The sequence below is a fragment of the Penicillium digitatum genome, chromosome 6 (assembly GCF_016767815.1).
Source record: "Penicillium digitatum chromosome 6, complete sequence".
NCBI lineage: Eukaryota > Fungi > Ascomycota > Eurotiomycetes > Eurotiales > Aspergillaceae > Penicillium > Penicillium digitatum.
The window spans coordinates 1,424,512-1,444,892 of NC_089389.1; the positions used below are offsets into that span (position 1 = coordinate 1,424,512).

At 49.9% G+C, this 20,381-nt stretch overlaps 7 protein-coding genes across 7 annotated transcripts; 4 read left to right on the forward strand and 3 right to left on the reverse strand.

Annotated features, from left to right (window-relative positions):
* Positions 1–1,106: 1,106 nt before the first annotated feature.
* Positions 1,107–2,510, forward strand: Pdw03_5529 (Aminopeptidase I zinc metalloprotease (M18) family protein; the record flags this gene model as incomplete). The annotated part of the gene is made up of 5 exons (XM_066101083.1): positions 1,107–1,290; positions 1,373–1,450; positions 1,525–1,647; positions 1,717–1,770; positions 1,864–2,510. The coding sequence occupies 5 exons, from the start codon at positions 1,107–1,109 to the stop codon at positions 2,508–2,510; spliced, it is 1,086 nt and encodes a 361-aa protein (XP_065958023.1).
* Positions 2,511–3,137: 627 nt separating this feature from the next.
* Pdw03_5530 (duf3602 domain protein) lies at positions 3,138–4,393 on the reverse strand (the record flags this gene model as incomplete). The annotated part of the gene is made up of 7 exons (XM_014683302.2): positions 3,138–3,257; positions 3,442–3,564; positions 3,627–3,696; positions 3,747–3,777; positions 3,848–3,920; positions 4,155–4,159; positions 4,375–4,393. 7 exons carry the CDS (start codon positions 4,391–4,393, stop codon positions 3,138–3,140), a joined length of 441 nt encoding a protein of 146 aa, XP_014538788.2.
* Positions 4,394–4,658: 265 nt separating this feature from the next.
* On the reverse strand, positions 4,659–6,203 carry Pdw03_5531 (Mitochondrial phosphate carrier protein, putative; the record flags this gene model as incomplete). The annotated part of the gene is made up of 6 exons (XM_014683301.1): positions 4,659–4,734; positions 4,794–4,813; positions 4,875–5,220; positions 5,286–5,539; positions 5,606–5,770; positions 5,841–6,203. The coding sequence occupies 6 exons, from the start codon at positions 6,201–6,203 to the stop codon at positions 4,659–4,661; spliced, it is 1,224 nt and encodes a 407-aa protein (XP_014538787.1).
* A 758-nt stretch (positions 6,204–6,961) lies between these two features.
* Positions 6,962–7,701, forward strand: Pdw03_5532 (Allantoate permease; the record flags this gene model as incomplete). Its single annotated transcript, XM_066101084.1, has 2 exons — positions 6,962–6,968; positions 7,232–7,701. The coding sequence occupies 2 exons, from the start codon at positions 6,962–6,964 to the stop codon at positions 7,699–7,701; spliced, it is 477 nt and encodes a 158-aa protein (XP_065958024.1).
* A 7,158-nt stretch (positions 7,702–14,859) lies between these two features.
* Positions 14,860–15,455, forward strand: Pdw03_5533 (Cystathionine beta-synthase (Beta-thionase), putative; the record flags this gene model as incomplete). The annotated part of the gene is made up of 2 exons (XM_014683299.1): positions 14,860–14,964; positions 15,021–15,455. The coding sequence occupies 2 exons, from the start codon at positions 14,860–14,862 to the stop codon at positions 15,453–15,455; spliced, it is 540 nt and encodes a 179-aa protein (XP_014538785.1).
* Positions 15,456–15,858: 403 nt separating this feature from the next.
* Positions 15,859–16,309, reverse strand: Pdw03_5534 (Vacuolar ATPase assembly integral membrane protein VMA21; the record flags this gene model as incomplete). The annotated part of the gene is made up of 3 exons (XM_014683298.1): positions 15,859–15,995; positions 16,058–16,149; positions 16,218–16,309. 3 exons carry the CDS (start codon positions 16,307–16,309, stop codon positions 15,859–15,861), a joined length of 321 nt encoding a protein of 106 aa, XP_014538784.1.
* Positions 16,310–16,751: 442 nt separating this feature from the next.
* On the forward strand, positions 16,752–20,117 carry Pdw03_5535 (Helicase, C-terminal; the record flags this gene model as incomplete). Its single annotated transcript, XM_014683297.2, has 1 exon — positions 16,752–20,117. The coding sequence occupies one exon, from the start codon at positions 16,752–16,754 to the stop codon at positions 20,115–20,117; it is 3,366 nt and encodes a 1,121-aa protein (XP_014538783.2).
* Between the last annotated feature and the right edge of the window lie 264 nt (positions 20,118–20,381).

Here is a 20,381-nt window from a genome sequence, read left to right on the forward strand (position 1 = left end):
TTCCAAGAAGTAACCCCCATCTTGACATCCCTCGGGTTCCAACTGATCTGATCTTCTCCCGCATGTACATAGCACAATCTCTAACCGGGTTCCCCGTACGGAGTATAAATATCCAGATCGGGTTATTTTTAGCTCACACGGGCCGACGGGTTCTGACTTTCTGATGATCCCGAGATGAACACGTGTGATGTCAGCGTTTGCTAGCGCCATCTCTGTTGTCCATATGACAGGGTCGAGTCAGTCCCCACGAAGTCCTCCGAGATTACCTGTGAGACGCAACCTCTTATGAATTTCACAGGAACAGGAATATAGACCTCTCAAGACACTCACCGTAGGCCACATGGAATCGCTATGATCTATATCACATGCAATGAGAGATGTGAGCAAAGCTGGGAAAAACAAACAGACTGCAAAATGAGACTTCCTACGGGTTGAAACCCTAGATATGTATGAAGCACTCGGTGGGAAATCAAGGTGAGAGTTATACGGAGGATACGGCGTATACGGAGGTAGACTAGGCACGATTATCACCTAAAACATATGATATGTTATTAAACCTGCACATAATATCGTCACTAGGAGGAACATCACCAATCGTAGCGAACCGAAATATATCAAGATTAATTTGAGATTTTGCTTCCCAAAAAAGAGGAATTCGGCAAAAAAAAAAAAATCTCGGAACCTGGAAGTACCTGAAATTTGGTCCCGATAAAAAACCATCCGTTTCCCTTTTCTGGTCTTCACTTTCTGTGCCATTCTACATCTCTACAACTCTGCAACTCTGCATTTCTGCATTTCTGCATTCCTACAATTCAGGTCAATTTATTGCATCCTGTACTCCATTCTGCTCTTTATAATTCAATTTGCGTTGCTCCACTCTTTGACCTTTCCCCTGGGGCAAGTCCACCTAACCTCACAATCACCAGCCCCTATCTTCTCCTCGGCGTGTCGCTATCTGACTACCTTGCCGGGTCTCAAAAGTGCAAACGCGCTGAGTTGTGATCGCTTGGCTCCACCGACGCTCCACTCCAGCGACAGGCAGATAACAACCGTTTCAGACTTGCCTTGAATATCGGACGCTAAAAAGGTACGGTGGAACTAATAAAATGGACACCCCCAATTCTCCCACTCCGAAAAGGAGTCGTGGATTCAGCGTGAAATCCGACAAGTCCAACAAATCGGGATCAACAAGCCACAAACGTGGACTTTCCGAGTCGTCCGAAGAGAAAGCTCGTCGGAATCTACAAACCAAAGCCGATCCTTTGGTCGCCATGAACGAGCTTCAGCCTAGTACGTCCAGTTGAGAGGTTGGGCCTTGAGTCAGACCCGGTCGCATTCCTGCCCATTTTCACTTCAACTGACACTCCAACAGTGGCCGTCGCGCTGGAGAAGTCCAATTTGGGCTCGCTGCGAGAGATCGAGTTCAAGGATCAGTATGGGAATGTCATCAGTTCGTCTCCACTGGCAATCGTTGGTTCCTGAGGCTTCTTTTTTGGGGGGGCGCTAACCCTTGCTTCGTCCCAGCCGATCCCGACCTGTCAAATCCCAGTCGACCGCGTTTGGAGCGCCCCTTGGATACAATTCGATCGTTTGAAGCAGCTATCAATGGCTCATACACCAATAACCGTGCGTCATATGCTAAAACAGGTATTTTTGGGGAGGCAATGCCTTGTGAAAAGCCAGGAATACCGGAATGCGGGCTGATTTCTTTGACAGACGATGCCGCATCACAGATGGGTGACTTCAGCCGACGTACAAGTTACCATGGAGGTATGTTTTCAGTTCTTTCCCCCCCCCCTCCTCCCCCCTCCCCCCTCCTCCTCCTCCTCTTTCTTTATTTGCTTCTTATCCTTTTGTCGATAGGTCAAAACAGCGGTCCTGCAAACAGAAACTACGATCAAAGTAATTACTACGGCCAAAGCCAATCACGACCAGACAGTATCGTGAACGCATACCAAAATGCACCTCTATCGCCCGAGAACACGAATCCCTACTACGCCCATGGCGGATATAACAAAAATGGATATGGCCAAAACAGCCGAAGACGCCCACCCCACCATCCACGCGGGTCAGCGTCGGCGCTCATGACTCCCTCCGAGGGCTACCCAAATATGGCCTACAGCCCCCAGCACGGTTACCAGCGGTCCCGCGACAACGTCGCTGCCATGTCCAACCCCGGCTCTGGCCACTCATACCCCTATGGCCAGTCCACAGACCCCAGCTCGATGAACAGCTCCAACGACCAGTTGCAGCAGCAGGCTCTGCAGCAACAGCGTCTTGAGGGACGTGCTCAAGCCGAGCGGGGCTATAACAATTTCAGTTCACCCAAGCCTCCCCAGCCCGTGGGTGACTCGAACTGGGGTGGACCCGTTGGTGGTACTCCGACTCCCCCGGCGGCTAGGCCCGCACAACCGACTCCGCCAAAGACTGTGAACCAACCCTCAGCTAGTGAGGAGAAGGCAGACAAGAAGAAGAGCTGGTTCAAGCGCCGGTTCAGCAAGGATAAGTAAATCTGACCGTCTCGACTGAGATGTGAGACTGAGATGGATCATGCTCGATACTGTATCTGGACACTTCCTTTGAAGCGGTATGATCCTCTCTTTGTTTTTTTTTTTTTTCGGGCTGTGCAGACCGGCGTTGTTTTTTGTTTGCGCGGAACGGATATGGATGTGCGGGGATGTTTTAATTATTGTTTTTTTTTTTGCTGTTTCTGCTATCATGACTAGTTCATTCATCGCATGCTGTAATGAGGTTATGATACAAGGACACATAGGACTCGTCATGGATTGGAAGCTTTCTTGTTTGTTTCATCGATCCTCTTGTTCGCTTGATGTTTCTTATTCATATCAATCTGTATCTATTCCATATTAATAATCCCTGGGGGGAAATCCCGCTCATCATCTCTCCTTCCTGTTCAACTATTGAGACCTATATACACACGCAGGCACCCATACAAGACCACTTTGAAAACGAAGTCACAAATAACCAGGAGAGAAAGTCCACCACTCAATGAAACAAACCCGGGGAAAAAAAGTTGATACCAGGCTGACCCGCCCTCACCACCGCACGAGAGATGGGAATCACAAGAAGCACAAGATATAGCAAATGCAAAAGCTATTAAAGCTCCATGTCCCCTCCTACTTCCGCCCCAGCAACTTATGCTTCAACTTATCCGCCAACCCCTCATGCGCAGCCTTCTTCTTCTCCTTCTCCTGGAGCGCAGCCTCATCAAGATGAACATTTCCCTGTCCACCACGCTACCGTCTCGGAAAAAAAAGGTCAGCCATACTGTCCTGGGAAAAATGTACCTGGGAATCCGAATTGGGGAGGGAAGACAGGAGTAAAATCAACGGGAAACCCAACACGAAACGATCGGGACGGGGAAAGAATCAGTAAAACCAAAAAAAAAGTAACCAAGCGAAATTGCTCTCTGCTGCTTACCCCGGTGTGGTATGTCTCATCTGTTGAGTTGCGCACCGCGAGTTCGGGAATCATTTCGACGTCGTGGGGAGCCTTGGACGAGGGTTTGACCATTGGAGAGCCGATATTTCCAGCACCGCCTCGCTGGGTGGAGTCTCGTGCATCAGTGGGGGTTTGAGGTTGAGGGGGGGAGGGGAGGTACTCACGCCGGCGGAGTAAGCGCCATCACCTTGGTCGCCGTAGGGGCCTTCGCGGACAATCTCGCCATCGACGTATCTGTTCATGTGTGTTTAGTTTGTGCGCTTGTACGATTGGGTTGGACATACTCGGTAGTGTCGTGGCCGATGTTTCCTTGACCTAGTTGATGAGCTTGTTAGATGGTGGTTGTGGGGAATGGAGGGTGGTTAGGGCTGCGGGGTTAGCTTGCCTCCTCGGCCGTGAGAGACCATCGGCACCTCGGGCTCCTTGGCTTTGTCGGTTTTATCGGGCATCTTGCTTGACTGGGGTTCGTCAGAGATTGAAGGTGTCTATGTGTTGTTCTTTGCAAGTGAGGTAAGTTGTGAGATGGTTGGTTGGTGGGGTAGGTAGGTGCGAGAGGAAGAAGTGGGGGGGCAGGTAGAACGGTATTTCTCGATGATCGATGGGGCGATAGATGCAGGTACAAGATGCGATGGCGGGGAAAATCCACGTGCTTTTGGGGGGGGGGGGGGGGGGGGGGGCAACTGCAAGCTTACAATTTCTTAAGAGTCTCTGAAGGGCGGTTGGGCTCCGTACAGGGGTGGGATGTAGACAAGTAGATTTGGGGGGGATCTAGATCTTTTAAATACAATCCACCCACTTGATCGTATCGAAGAGTTAGATAATGCAGGGATTCCGTGCCAAGAGGTTCCTTAACTCCCTTGTTCTCTATCTAGATCGTGTAGATACTGTTACTCTCAACTACTCAATACACACTCCTGTCCGCAGACAGCATCGGTGACGTCGCTGATAAGATAACGGTCTCCGATTGGTGCAGGTGTGACAAACTGCAATTGGCCGATAGCAAGCGTGCCGTTTCTATATGTGGATATACTCTGTGTTGGGACCAAAAATAGGAAAGAAGAGTATGTTGTACCTGTGATAGTGATAGAAAGATTCTGGAGAAAAGACATAAGATCAGCGTAGAGATAGCCCAGATGGTATAGGATAGCATAATAAAGGCTGCGCGTGCTGCCCGCGGCATCAAATTAGACACATCCTTAATTCGTCTTCTTCTTGTTTTCACTTGTGCCACCTGTGGTAGGAAGCCCCATGAAGATCTTGAATGAATCGTAGCTGTAAGATTAGAGTCAGTGTATACCCACCGCACAGACCAAAAAGAAAGGAGGCCATACATCATCCATTGGAGTCCGGTCTGGACGTCGGAGTCTGGTTAGCGGCTACAATAAATCACACTTGACATGAGAACAACTCACCAAAGTGCCGATCATCACGATCCGGACAGGAAGTCCATTCCACAATCCCCGGAAGCCGATATCACCGTAGATGCGGCTCATAGCAGCCCCAAATGCCTCACCTGCCTGTCGATTCGCGTTCAACTTGCTGACCATGACATCGGCAGGGTGTGAGACCGCAGCACACAGAATACCAGCGAGATAGCCACCCGAGAAGGCAACGGCAGTCTGGGCACCCTTGTTGTAGTCGGATTTCTGACCTGGCAGATTGTGGTAGATCATCTCAACAATGGTCTCGAAGGAAGCAAACTTCATCATCGTATAGGGCACTTGACGACCCCACAGCGGATATAGGCCCTTGTAAAGACTGGGTTCAAGGTCAGTATGTAGAGAGTTGACTCAAAAACGGAAGACGATAGATGTCGAACTCACCCAGCAACGCCCTCCTTGGCAACAACGCTTGAGATACCACTTAAAGTACCTGTAATCTCCGGAGGAATAGTAGTCTGACCGCGGACCTTGACAGACTCGAATGGGCAAAGCGCAATGTCTGCGATGAGCTCTGCCGAGGCACTGGCCGTCATATAGATGGCAGTCTTGAACCGGCCCGCATTTTCCTGACCGACCAGATCGCTGTAGAAGACCTTGAAATACTCATATCCTCCATACTTGAAAGCTCCTTGTGCCTGTTATGACTATAGTCAGTATAGATAACTAGGGATGTAAAAGTTCCACATGTCGCCCCGACTTACACTGTAGCCGAAGAAGGTAGGGCTCCAGCCCGTAAAGACACCGCGAATGCCTTCAGCTGCACGGATGGTGCGAAAGGCCTGTACGTTGCTCTTGTAGAGCTTGGAGTCAACTTGGCGGCGACATTTGATCAGGTCGAGGGGTGTCACGGCAGTGTGGGTAAGACCCTAGGATACATGCGAGTGTTAGGATCTGGTCCATACAGCGCTCCAAATTCAGACAAGAGGGCATACTAACACACGCCAACATCCCACCAAACGTACAAGCTGCATAGTACTTCAGGGAGCCAGGCTCGATCTTACCGGTCTTTTCCTGGGCCTTCTGGCTTGCGGAATTAAAGTCCCGGCTCGCCTCGTGGGCAATGTTGTCGGCCTTTGTCTTCACATCGTCGAGTGCACTCCAAGCTGTGAACGGTCTGGGTTTCACTGTGGGGCTTGCATTGGCGCTCACAGCACCTAGAGGATGCTGGGCGGCAAGAGCGTTGACCCAGTCGGAAATCATAGTGTACTTTGGAGGTGGGGTATCAGTGGAGTCGGTTTGGATATCCGGTGATCTCAGAGGGTGGATTTTGTGCTCCCGAGAGGTTTGCAGGGTTTGCATACTCTTGGTGCCTGAGGCAGCGGCTCAGCGGCGCTTACAACATAGGCCAAGGTGACTACACACCAGGGGGGCCCCCCTGGCGCAGATCACAGACGAATGGGGTCCCCTGGCGGCCTCTCACGTTTATCCCTTGGTCCATGCTCACATGTACGCCCCTAGTTTCAGCTTATATAACCAGTGTTTGGTGTTGAAATGTATGGTATATTTGATTAGACCATCCCGTTTTGGTATGAAATATGTGGTATCCATGCGCGGAGAATTCCAAACGTCACATTCCTACATACCAATACTAACTAACCGGCCCCTGAATTTTTTTTTCTCAAAAAATACGGACCCCCGCAAGCGAGGGTCCGCCATCCATTCGTAGGGGATCACCCAAACGTCGGTTTTTTTTTCAATTTTGTCATTTTGATTTTTATCCTCTACCACGCCGCCCACCATGCCTAAAACCAATTAAAGAGATTGAGATTGAGATTGAAAAAGCAATAGACTCTCTCTCTAATCAATCTAAATCTAATATTGCAAAAACTGCGCGAGAATTCGCGGTTTCCGAGAGCCGGCTACGACGACGATGGAAAGGTGGAAAATCGCTTTTTCAACGATAACCCAATGGCCGGAAGCTTACTCCTATACAGGGGGGGGGGGGCTTTATATAATTATATTGATTACTTTGACGCGGTCGGAGTATCAATAAACCGCCGTTAAATTACTGTGGTAGCCGATTCAATTCTCGAAGAAGTGTCACGGTGCGAACCGTGATGCTTAGTAAGAGGAAGATCACGGCACGTGATCTCCGACCTGTTTATCTTGAACTTCAATTCTAGATCCTGTTGTAGCTCTTCGAGCTACGTCTTGTATATTAGCCTGCCCCTGCCTGTGCCTGTACCTGTCAATGAGAATCTGATCTGTTACGACCTGTCCCTGCCAGTCATCTCCTATCATACCGTCCTGCCAGCCCGCACCCTGACACTACGTAGCTCCTACCCCTAGGAGTTGACTGTCTGAAAATGTCTGAACCGCCCCGAAAGCCCCCGAACTGAACTCTGGTAGACCCGGTCCTGAGCAGACCGCTACCACTGAAGAACCGCCTGCTACCACTGAAGAACCGCCTGCTACCACCGAAGAACCGCCTGCTACCGCTGAAGAACCGCCTGCTACCACTGAAGATCCGCCTGCTACCACCGAAGAACCGCCTGCTACCGCTGAAGAACCGCCTGCTACCACTGAAGATCCGCCTGCTACCACCGAAGAACCGCCTGCTACCGCTGAAGAACCGCCTGCTACCGCTGAAGAACCGCCTGCTACCACCGAAGAACCGCCTGCTACCTGTAAAGTCCCGTCCGAGGAACCTGCCTGCACGACCAACTGGTCTCGAGAAACGAGACATTGCAGCCGTATCGCTAGCTGCGTGTGCTGCGTATGCAAGAAAGAAATACAGCATGTTCGCAATTACAACCGCGGACATCGAGACTGCACTGAACCCCAAGACCGACACTGAACCTGACCCCGTGTCTGCACTGCCTGAAGAGTTTAGAGACTTCGCCGAAGTGTTCTCACCCAAGGAAGCCGAGCGCTTGCCACCCCACCGATCATACGACCACAAGATGGTCTTACAAGAGGACAAACCCTTACCTTTTGGGCCCCTCTATCCCATGTCCCGAAATGAGCTCGAGGTCCTGAAAGACTGGATCGAAGATAACCTGAGGAAAGGGTTCATTCGGCCCAGCTCCTCGCCCGCTGCCTCGCCTGTTCTGTTCGTGAAGAAACCCGGCGGAGGTCTCCGCTTCTGCGTGGATTACCGTGCACTGAACGCAATCACTGTTAAGGACCGTTACCCGTTGCCGCTGACCAAGGAAACCCTGAATAACCTGAAAGGGATGAAGTTCTTTACGAAGATTGATATCATCTCCGCCTTCAACAATCTGCGAATTGCGAAGGGACAAGAATACCTGACTGCCTTCCGTACGAGATTAGGACTGTTCGAATCATTGGTGATGCCATTTGGTTTAACTGGAGCCCCCGCATCCTTCCAACGATTTATCAACGACACGTTACGAGAGTACCTGGACTGTTTCTGTACTGCTTACCTGGACGATATCCTGATTTACAGCCGCACGCGTGCGGAACACATAGAACATGTACGAAAAGTCCTCCAGCGCCTCCGAGAGGCAGGCCTGTTCGCAAAACTATCGAAATGCGAATTCTGTGTGTCCGAGACGAAGTTCCTTGGTATTATCATCGGTGAAGATGGTATCCGTATGGACCCCGACAAGATCGAAACGATCGTGAACTGGAAAACACCGACCTGTCTGACTGATGTGCAAGCCTTTATTGGTTTCGGCAACTTCTACCGCCGCTTTATCAGAGACTTCTCGAAAGTCATCGCCCCGCTCGTGAGACTCACGAAGAAAGACGTCCGTTTCGAATGGACACCTGTCTGCCAGCTGAGCTTCGAAGCCTTGAAGAAGGCGTTTACATCTGCCCCGGTTCTGAAAGCGTTTGACTGGTCCAAGGAGATAGTCCTGGAAACAGACGCGTCTGATTTTGTCTCTGCCGGTGTACTGTCTCAGTACGATGACGCTGGAATACTGCACCCTATCGCATTTTTCTCGAAAAAACACTCCGCCGCCGAGTGTAACTATGAGATATACGATAAAGAACTGCTAGCCATAATCCGCTGCTTCGAAGAGTGGCGTCCCGAACTGGAGGGCACACCCTCGCCCGTGAAGGTCATAACTGACCACCGCAATCTGGAATATTTCACGACAACGAAACTCCTGAACCGCCACCAAGCCCGATGGTCTGAATTCCTGTCCCGGTTTAACTTCAAGATCACGTACCGTCCCGGAAAACAAGGTGCAAAGCCCGACGCCCTGACCAGGAGGTCAGAGGATATCCCTAAAGAGGGGGATGAGCGCTTAGCGCATCAGAGCCAGACTGTTCTGAAGAAAGAAAACCTACAGATAAACGTCACAACACGACAGAGAAACGGAGTCACTACAACCACTCCACCTGAACTGCCAGACCTGCCCGAACCACCATCTACGATCAAGGATTTACTGCTGGAAGCCTACAACCAAGATAAAGTAGTACAATCTATCCTGGAAGCGTTAGACAAGAACGCTAGCCGTCACCCTGAGATTACACTTGCCGACTGCGAACGAAGAGGCAACTACCTCTACTACCGGAACCGCTTGTACGTCCCTGACAACGATGAACTGAAAGCTGAGATACTGCGCCTGTGTCATGACAAGCCCACCGTGGGACACCCTGGCCGGTCGAAGACCTATGAACTGCTGTCCCGAGAATACTACTGGCCTAGAGTATACCAGTACGTGAGCGACTGGACCAAGAACTGCCATACCTGCCGCCGTATCACCCCCGCCCGAGAAGTCCGTCAAGGGATCCTGAGACAACTGCCCGTACCTGAGAGAGCCTGGCAAGATATCAGCATGGACTTCATCACGCACCTGCCCCTGAGCTACGGTTACGACGCCATCCTAGTCGTGGTAGACCGTCTGACCAAGATGAAGCACTTCATACACTGCAAGGGAACCTGCAACGCTGAAGAAGTCGCCCGCCTGTACACCCGTCATGTCTGGAAACTGCACGGCCTGCCGAATACCGTTGTATCTGACAGAGGACCCCAGTTCGTGGCCCAATTCTGGAAACACCTGACAAAGCGCCTGCGAATCACCAACCTGCTGTCAACCGCTTATCACCCGGAAACTGATGGCCAGACTGAACGCGCGAACGCCGTACTGGAACAATACCTCCGAGCGTATGTGTCCTACTTACAGGATGACTGGTCTGAATGGCTCCCGCTGGCCGAATTCACTGCAAACTCTCATTACTCCGAGAGCACCCGAGTTTCTCCGTTCTACGCGAACTATGGGTTCCACCCCCGCATCGGGTTCGAACCATCCCAGCCTGCCAGTCACCCTGCGACCCGAGACGCGGAAAAGTTTGCTACACGAATGCAAGAACTGACTGAGTACGTCCGCGCCGAGATACTGTCCGCACAAGCCCGATACGAAGAACAAACGAACCGTCACCGCGCCCCTGCCCGCCGATACCGTCCTGGACAACTGGTCTGGCTGAACGCCAGGAATATCCGAACCCTCCGCCCGCAGAAGAAACTGGACTGGAAGAACCTAGGCCCCTTTAAGGTCCTAGAAGCTATAAGCGCACACGCTTACAAGCTCGAACTGCCTGCTAGTATGAAGATCCACCCTGTGTTTAACGTCAGCCTGCTACAGCCTGCCGCCACGAACCCGGTAAATGGACAAGTTACTGAACCCGCACCGCCTGTCGAAGTCGAAGGACTGGAAGAATGGGAAGTTGAAGACATCCTAGATTCCCGCTGGGAACGACGAGGCCGAGGAGGCCCGCGTCTGAAGTACACCGTCAAATGGATTGGTTACGACGAACCCACTGAAGAGCCTGCTGAATACCTGGACCACGCCCGCGAGATCATACGGAACTTCCACCGAAGATACCCGCACAAGCCTCGCCTCGACGGAGCTCGGCTCTAAGGGAGGGGGTACTGTCACGGTGCGAACCGTGATGCTTAGTAAGAGGAAGATCACGGCACGTGATCTCCGACCTGTTTATCTTGAACTTCAATTCTAGATCCTGTTGTAGCTCTTCGAGCTACGTCTTGTATATTAGCCTGCCCCTGCCTGTGCCTGTACCTGTCAATGAGAATCTGATCTGTTACGACCTGTCCCTGCCAGTCATCTCCTATCATACCGTCCTGCCAGCCCGCACCCTGACAAGAAGATCACTTTCAAACCCACCCTGATAGCCGCGAAAAACCCCCTAAAACTAGCGATCATTAGCTGAAACGTTTTCTTAAACGTTATCATGAGTACTAGTTTCGACGCCGGCGAGCTCTTGATATTGGAAGAAGTGCTACACTTAATAAATCAGTGGTTGAGAGGTGGTTTAAAGACTACGAGCGGGTTATCACTGAGCATGGGATTTGCCAACAAGATATCTACAATTTTTCTTACTCTCGCAAATAAGCCATATACTACAACCTCTTAATGTCGGCGTGTTTAGCGTGTATAAGCACTGGTATAGTGAGGCAGTTGAAGCGGCTACAATGACTAGATGCCGCAAATTTTCAAAGGATGAATTCCTACACTCAATTGGCGAAATTAGGCGCAAACCCTTCCGGCCACATACAATTAAGCTTAGTTTTAAATTAACTAGCCTTTGGCCTATTAATTCTAAGCTTATTACCGATGAATTGGAGTCGTACGACCTATTTATTGAAAATCTACCCCGGTCAACTACACCATCAACTACCTCACAAAACACCGAGTATAGCACTCCAAAAACCGCCGAAAAAGTGAGAAGGATAAGCCTACGGCTTAGTAAAGATAACCCTACCACTCAGCGCTTCAAAGAGGGGCTAGCAAAGCTTGTGAAAGGGGCTAAGGCCCAGGCAACATTAGCTGTTCAGCTACAACGAGAATTCGATTCTACACAAGCTATTATGGGGGCACGCCACGCTAGATACGACGCATCTCGTCGTCATTTACGTATTACCGGTATCATTCATTCATCCTAAGTCAAAGAGACTAAACGAAAAGAGTATAAATTGAGTGAAAAAGCCGATCAAGAAAAAACGAAGCGGAAGTGGAAGAAGGTGTTGATTGAGATCAGGAAGCATGGAAGGGCCAAAAAACGTCGTGGGGATCTATAACTTTGTACTCTAGTAGTAAATTTGCCATCGAATTTGTTTCTTATTTTTAAATAATTTTTTTACCATAAAAAAGGGTAGTAAGTGGTGGTTGTAGTAAAATGTATGAAAAAACCGACGTTTGGGTGATCCCCTAAGAATGGGTGGCGGACCCTCGCTTGCGGGGGTCCGTATTTTTTGAAAAAAAATTTCAGGGGCCGGTTAGTGTGTGCCTCAATTCTTTCATCACCTTACCACTTAGTTACCGACAACCACCCACTTCTCTCTTACCAGTACCATAACGTATTCGGTAAGCGAGCTGGCCACCCCAACCAACTTCTTAATTTAAAATGCATTTATCTCAACCAAAACGCCATTAAATTAAATATACTAAAATCATCTATCTAGCTAGGCATCGATTAATCTTATGTCCTATTTCTCCACAACCACTACACTTTGGCGGGGCCCGCGTACGTGGTTGTAAAGCCGGCGAAGGGCTTCTTCGTGGAGGGAGAGGAGGTACTTCAATTGCTTCCACCGGCTCAGTAATCAATTGAGAAGCTTCTTGAACTGAGAGGCCTTCTTCAGTAGGTATCTGCCTCCGGGATCTAGTACGCTTTTGCTTCTGCTTCTCGTTGGCGGCGCGTAAATCCTTGTTTTCTTTGGCGAGTAAGATAGCACCTTGCATTGTAAGACGGAAGCCTTTTACAAGCTGGTTTAATGCACGATCTGACGGGCTAGGTGGGCTTCGAGATCTTGTACGAAGTAAAGCTTTGATTGATGAAGCTTGACGACGTAGTTCTTTCTCCATAAAGGGGGGTTTTGGGGTAAAAATTCCGGCTTGATTCACTCCCCCGGCTGGCTGGGGGGGTTGGGGTTCGAAGCCGAATATCAAGCTTTGAAATCACTCGGTTGGGTGCAAATGGTACTAAACTAGCTGCTCCGAAGCGTCAATCCTCTAGGAGGCAGTTAAACAATAAATTAATAAAGACTTTGCCTTTAAAAATTATACACGGAGGAAGCACCTACCCAGAAGCATTCGTACATTCAACCACCGTCACCCATGCACGATTTCTAGGTTGTAAAACCGGCCTCCGACCGTAGTATTCACTCCTCGTAATAACCTTCGCAGTTGTAGTCAATCCTATTGTAAAACCAGTCTTATCAAAGTTATAGATATCATCAGGGTCGATTCTAAATTGAAGGATTGTCTTTTAAACCAAATCAAACCACTCCCCAATGATTTTAGGATCTTCGCATTTCGCACGCTCGTAGTTATATCGTTTCGAGAATCGGGAGGATAGGAGAGGATACCGTTTCACGAAGTTATATGCCCATTTCTCGCTGACCGAAAGAACCGGGGTAGTTCCACGCTTTTGAAGAAGAAGATCTGCCATTTCTTGTACCATAGAGGGCCGGGAGGCTGATCCACGAGAATCCATAGAGAGGATCCATTTCTGAAGAGATTCCTCTTCAGCATCGGTCAATTTATGAGAGTTAGCGCGAAAAATCGCGCGGTGTTGTATACCATTCAGGCGGGTAGAAAGGGTGGATATTGGGACGTTAAAATGGCGCGCCACTTCACGAATTGAAGAGATTTCTTGATTCTTAAAAGCCTGGATAGCTAGTAAGATCCTACCCTCCTGCTCTATTGAATTTCGAGAGGATTGAGTACGAATTGGCGGCATGGTGGGTGGTTGAACTAACTAAGATCTAATTCATGGACGCGTTTTGGTTGGGGTGGCCAGCTCGCTTACCGAATACGTTAGTTATAGTATTAAGTCGTTTTATACATAATCAAATTACTAAAAATATACCAAAAAAATAATAAACAATGTTTATAACGAGGTTGAGAAATTCTGCTTACTAAAAAGGCCTATGGGCGCCCACGACGCCTAAGGGTAGGGCCCATCTATAGGCGTATCCATAGTTAGTTAGGGCCCATTTCCCGCTTATTTAAGGCCCGTGGGCAGTGCCCACCCGCCCGTCCATGGGCGATGTCGCAGTCTAGTGTTTAGACTACCCAATAGAAACCATGCGATTCTTACGGAATCTCAATTTCGAGTGACGCTGAGTGTATGTTGTATTTCCTATTTGAAATCTCTTTAAGAGATTGCATCGAGTTATAACAAAGCAAGGGAGATGAGACTGAATCTCATACAAACACCATAACATGTGAGGCTGTAAGTCTTGGCGGGGTTACGAACAAGGTACTGTTATAGTTCGCTTGAAGAGCAAGTCGAATTTACTTTCGATCAGCACGGGAGTTGATACTCCGTACTTCGGCTCCCAATGAGACGGCCATCGGAGATTATGGACTTGTAGACATCTCCGTGTGGGTCTGTGAGCTAACATGCCAGTTACTGATACATGCACCTAGCCCGGATGGCAATCCCCCACCCCTGGGGGCCAAAAGCGAAACCGGGTTGAATACTCTACACAGAGGGCATCCTTTAAGAAGAAGTGCTCAGCAAAGTGGATTCCGAAAAGCGAGACTGGGGCTACTGATTGTATCATTTGGTAATAGTGTGCCTCGTAGCGAACGGGTTGGAAGGCTAGCCTGGATATTGAATCAAAGATACAGTGGGTGAGCGTCTTTCGATTAGGGGCTGTCCTAGGTGCATACTTCCCTACCTTTCTTCAGGCGTGATGATTGAGAGTATGCTATCATTTGGAAGTACCAGTAAGAAGCCAAAGGAAAGTGGACATGGATCTGATCACTTCCGTGGCCGCAAGCGTCTTCCGTAGTGGAGTTAAACGCCAAGCTTGACATCAAAAAGTCATTCCGCAACGCTCTTGACCCTGCACAACTTAGGGTATACCCTTCTGAGAAACCTAACTTGACTTCTCAATATTTACCCCTGGGCCAATTGTTTTTCGCCTTCAACTTGCCTATACTTCTTCTCGGCTACCCTCCAATCTATCAACTGCCCCCCTCACTGACCCCTCATCGCGAACACACCCAAAATGGCATCATACCTGACCGGCAGCGAGGCCTTCACTCGGGAGAAGCAAAATACCTCCGACATAAGCACAAAATCTACAGCAGCCTGGGCTGACAAGTACCGCGGTGTCCGTCTCTCCCAATACCTTCATCCACTGGACCCCCAAACTAACGAACAACACAGGCAACGATTGAAGACCTCGACCCTCCCCCGGCGCTCTCGATCTCCTCCCATGACCCAGTTTCTACAGCCCTAATGGCCGCCTACGAGCGCGACTACACGCATCTCACCGTTATCTCTTCGACAAGGCGCTCCCTGCTGGGCTACCTCAGCATCCCACGGCTACGAGAGCTGCTGCAGAGTGGCGCCGTGAAAGAAAGTGACCCAGTCTCAGCGGCTATGCAGCGTTTTAACCGTAAGCGCGGCATCTACCAGGTCATTACGATGAATACGCCACTCGAGGAGCTCGAGCAGTTCTTCGAGAGCGAGGCGGGGCCAAATGGAGAGAAGCGTGAGAAGCAGCAGTTCGCTGTTGTCACCGATGTGGCACGCAAGTTTGTACTTGGTGTTGCTACTAAAGCGGACTTGGAGGAGTTTGTGAAGCGCAGACCTACTTAAGCCGATGTGGAACTGCTAGTTAGCTGATTGAGAATTGGAAATGTCAGAGAGTACTTTCTGTTTGGCACAGCATATTGGCGTATCTGTCTACACTGAGGGCATAGATCGAGGTCTTTTTTTGTATCTCTACAGGCGGTTCCTTCACCATGAACAGCACGAAAACTAGGCAGGCCTTGGCTGACGGGCTTGAAGGCTGTAGCTTGATATCAAGGGAACATCCAGGAAACGAACAATCAGATAAATAGCGCAGTCTGTGTGTATAGTTTTACAATTGAGTCCTGAAATGGTCGAAGTTGTTCCATCTCGATTGCACAAAAACAGAAACCCCAACCACCCGAACAATCCCGTAACGCCGAACAGAGGAACCGTTTTCTTAAATCTCCCAGATCGAGTTCTATCTGGCCTACTGGGATTTCTTTGAACTTGACTTGTTGGCTGCTTGTCTGTCCTCCTGGTCTTCCGTCCAGGCGACGTAGATATATGCGAACAAGACCACGTTGGCGGTAACCGCGGCGGCGATTCCGGCGAGTGTCGAGCTCCCTGGGTAGTATCAACTTAATCAATATACCCCATTACAAGTTGAAAGGCCGAGAGATATTCACCTCTGAAGATTGAGTTCACGGTCAAGAAATACATGCCAATTGGGCCCGCAATCATGGCAGCCGTAAAACCGAGGAGCTTGTATATCACATCTCTAGATACCAGAGCTAATAAGCATGGGGCTTCAAGGACTGGATTAAGCTTCTAGGGCTATTCTCTTACGCAGGAACAGCTGGGGCCACGTCAGAAGTGCCTTTCGCAGGTTTCGTGGCAACATCGGCGTGGGACTGGTTGTGGGGGCGACGGGCAGACATCCTTGTTTTCCTTAGGAATGACAATAAGAAAGTCAAAGGCCAAAGGATGAGAAAGGAAAGATCTATGTTGAGAAACAAAGGAACTGAAGCTATCGCAAGTGCGGAGATACCTTAGTGTCCGCCGTCCCATGGGGTTTGATTGGTGGGTTGAGGTAGATGCCCATGTGACTCGATCCTTTCATTCTCCCATTCGGGGAAAGCTGAGATCTATTGCTCATTCATTAACCATAGAGCGAAGCTATTTGCAATCGACTCTATGAGTTTAAACTTCTTCACATGTCTGACTCCTTTGTTCCAATCCACTGCTTAATTGACTGATCTCACACGTGATTGGGCGCGTCCACGGTGGCGCGTGTCCGCTTTGGCAGAAAAAACGTTCCTGAATAGCGCAGAACAATTAGATGGCTTCGATGATTCAATGCCATTGTTAGTATTGTGAGCGATGGATGAATCTGTCCATAATACTCCTCCTCGAGATATAAAACCCGTTCCGAGTACCCCCCCGGGTGCAGACTACGAAACTATTGCCACTCTTCCAGCGATAACCCCGTCGCAAAGATTGACCCAACCAACACAACTACTTGAACATCCTTACTCGCGACCAAATAACACTGTCATTCAAGTTGCTGCGTCATCACCCATAGGTCCAGCCTCTTCTCCTCCCCGCCGAGCTCAAGGCGGTTTACTTTCATCCTTAATCGCTCCTTCTGGGACGCAATTCCGACCTCTTGCCTCTCGTCCTACAAAACGAACACCGCAGTTTGATCTCGACGACGGCCCGACATATCGAGGGGGCTCCTCAGACGAAGATTATCACATACAAAGTACAGATATCAAACCGTCTATGTTTGCGAAAACCATCCGGAGTCCCGAAAAAGAAAAGATCATGGAGTCGCCCGTCCGCCCTGACGCCGGGCCAATGGATCGGTTCCGAGAAATTACAACCTCTGCCATGTACGATCCGAAGAACACTGGAAGTGCAATCAAACGGGCCGCAGATCAGATGAGTCCACCGGCACCTAAGGGGGTTGCTATGAAAAAAGCCCGCCAAGGTGTGCCCTCTCGCGCACAACCCGTGGGAGCTCCAGACATCCTGCTTCATGAGATCAACGACTTCAGACTCCGCGTCAAAGTTGAGCGCATTCTCAAAGTTATGCCGCACATGACTGTTCGAGCCTGTATGGACGCCATGTTGAAAGCAAAGGGCAACTACGACGACGCCCTCCAAATCCTTGCCAACGCGGATGCTGCCGCCCATGGAAATGATGCTGTGGTTATTCAGTCCTCTGATGATGAATTGAGTGCTTCTCCGGCTACGGGCCCGGTTCCCATGGCCAAGCAGAACATTAAAGCTCGTAGCACCATTCAGGATAAGTGGGCGGCAATGAAGCAGCAGCCCAAAAACCAGGATTCCGACGACGAAGGAAAGCCTCGCCGCCGACTCATTCGTGGACCCAAGTCTGATGTCTCCTCCCGTGCTGTTTCTCCTATTCGTTCTATCATTATCAACGATGACAGCCCCCCGAAAAAGAAGTTGGGACGGCTCCAGAAGGGTCGCAAAGCCCCTTCCCCTGACCGATCCGAGTCTCCCGAGGCTATGATGAGCGATTCGGACGATTCCAATGTTCAGGTCCAAGGATCCACCGCTGGCGGTTTGGACTCCAAGGTCTTGAAATTCTTCAACACATGCCCTGTGCAGGATCTCGCTGATATCGCCTCCATCCCCGAAGAAACTGCTCAAATTATCATTTCAAACCGTCCCTACGCGTCCCTCGATGAGGTGCGTGTTGTCTCTGCTCCAGTTGTAGAGACCGTGAAGCCCAAGGGCAAGAGAGGAGGTAAAGCCCCTAAGCCTATTGGAGACAAGATTGTCGACAAGTGTATCGATATGTGGACTGGATATCTGGCCATTGATGCCCTTGTTGGGGAGGTCGCAGAACTCGGCAAACCAGTCGCCGAGGAAATGAAGAAATGGGGTGTCGACACCTTCGGGAAAAAGGGCGACTTGGAAATTACCAACCTTGCTCCTTCCAAATCAGAACACGACTCTGGTATTGCTACTCCCGCATCTGAACGCCAATCTTCTGAAAGTGATGAGGATAGCGGAAAATTGGTTGTTTCCAAGCGCAAATCTCGTTTCATCTCACAGCCCTCCATCATGGCCGATGACTTGGTGATGAAGGATTACCAGGTTGTGGGCATCAACTGGCTGGCATTGTTGTTTGAAAAGAAACTCAGCTGCATTCTGGCTGACGACATGGGCCTGGGCAAGACTTGCCAGGTCATTGGTTTCCTCGCGCATCTGTTTGAGAAGGGGATCAAGGGCCCTCACCTAATTGTTGTCCCATCTTCCACCATTGAAAATTGGCTTCGCGAGTTCCAGAAGTTTTGTCCGGTCTTGAACGTGATGCCTTACTACGCTGGTCTCAATGAGCGTGCTCTCATCCGCGAGGAAATTGAGGAAAGACGTGATGAGATCAACGTTGTGATCACTACCTACACGATTGCCAAGGCGAAGCTTGATGCCAAATTCTTGCGTGACATGGATTTCACTGTTTGTGTCTATGATGAAGGACACATGCTGAAGAACCATCAATCTCAACTTTACGAAAAGTTGATTCGAATTCGGGCGCGATTCCGTCTGCTTCTCACTGGCACCCCTCTCCAGAACAACTTGCAGGAGCTAGCATCTCTCCTCGGCTTTATTCTTCCTTCGGTCTTCAAGGAGCACAAGGAAGATCTTCATGCAGTGTTCTCCAACAAAGCAAAGACGACCGATGAGTCCCACGCTACTCTTCTATCTCAGCAGCGCATTGAGCGCGCGAAGTCCATGATGAAGCCCTTTATCCTCCGACGAAAGAAGCACCAGGTCATTGACCTTCCCGCCAAGCACTCCCATGTTGGTTGGTGCCAAATGAAACCTTCTCAGGTCAAGATTTATGACCATGAAAAAGAACAAGTGCGTCAGCTGCTGGCAGACCGTGCCGCTGGAAAGAAGACTGGCTCCAAGTCTGCCAACATTCTTATGAAGTTGCGCCAGGCCGCCATTCACCCTCTCCTTGCACGTCGTCACTATACCGATGAAATTCTGCAGAAGATGGCCAAGGCCTGCTTGAAGGAAGACAAGTGGTCGCTATCTGACCCTAAGATCATTCTTGAGGAACTTATGCCGTACAACGACTTCGAGTGCCACCACATGTGTGTGGAAAATCCCAACTCCCTCGGCAAGTTCAAGCTCAAGAACAACGAATGGATGGACTCTGGCAAGGTGGAGCACCTCAAAGATCTTCTCACCCGTTTTATCGCGAATGGGGATCGCACCCTCATCTTCTCTCAATTCACAATGGTCATGGACATTCTTGAGCATGTCCTGGAAACCCTGAAAATCGAGTTCGTCCGCCTGGATGGCCGCACGAACGTCGAGGATCGCCAGTCCATTCTTGACGCCTTCCACGAGCGCACTGAGATCCCCGTCTTCCTCCTGTCCACCAAGGCCGGTGGTGCTGGTATTAACTTGGCCTGTGCGAACCGCGTGGTCATTTTCGACTCTTCCTTCAACCCCCAGGAAGATGTGCAGGCCGAGAACCGTGCCCACCGAGTCGGGCAGACCCGTGAGGTTGAAATCTACCGTCTGGTGACCAAGAGCACCATTGAGGAGCAGATCTACGCACTGGGCCAGACCAAGTTGGCACTCGACCAGGCCGTTGCTGGAGATGACGAGGCTGGCGCCAAGAAGGGCGAGGAGGCCGGCATGAAGGTCGTTGAGGGAATGATGATGGCCGAGCTGCAGATGAAGACAGAGAAGTGAGCGAGCACAAAAAAAAGAGGGTTACACTGGAGTTTCTATTGTGAGTATCTGCATGGCGATGCAGGTACTGCATTTAATACCGTGCCGAACATGGCACAGTTAGTACATGGTGTTTGGTGGGGTCTCAATGTCATGGCGATTCGGGGAATCGCACATCATTTGTTAGATTTGAGGGTCAAAAATCCAACTACCATTGATTTAGTACACGAGGTTCACTTAAAGTGGGTTGTATTGTATTGAACTAGGTAGTCATCAAGGATGAGC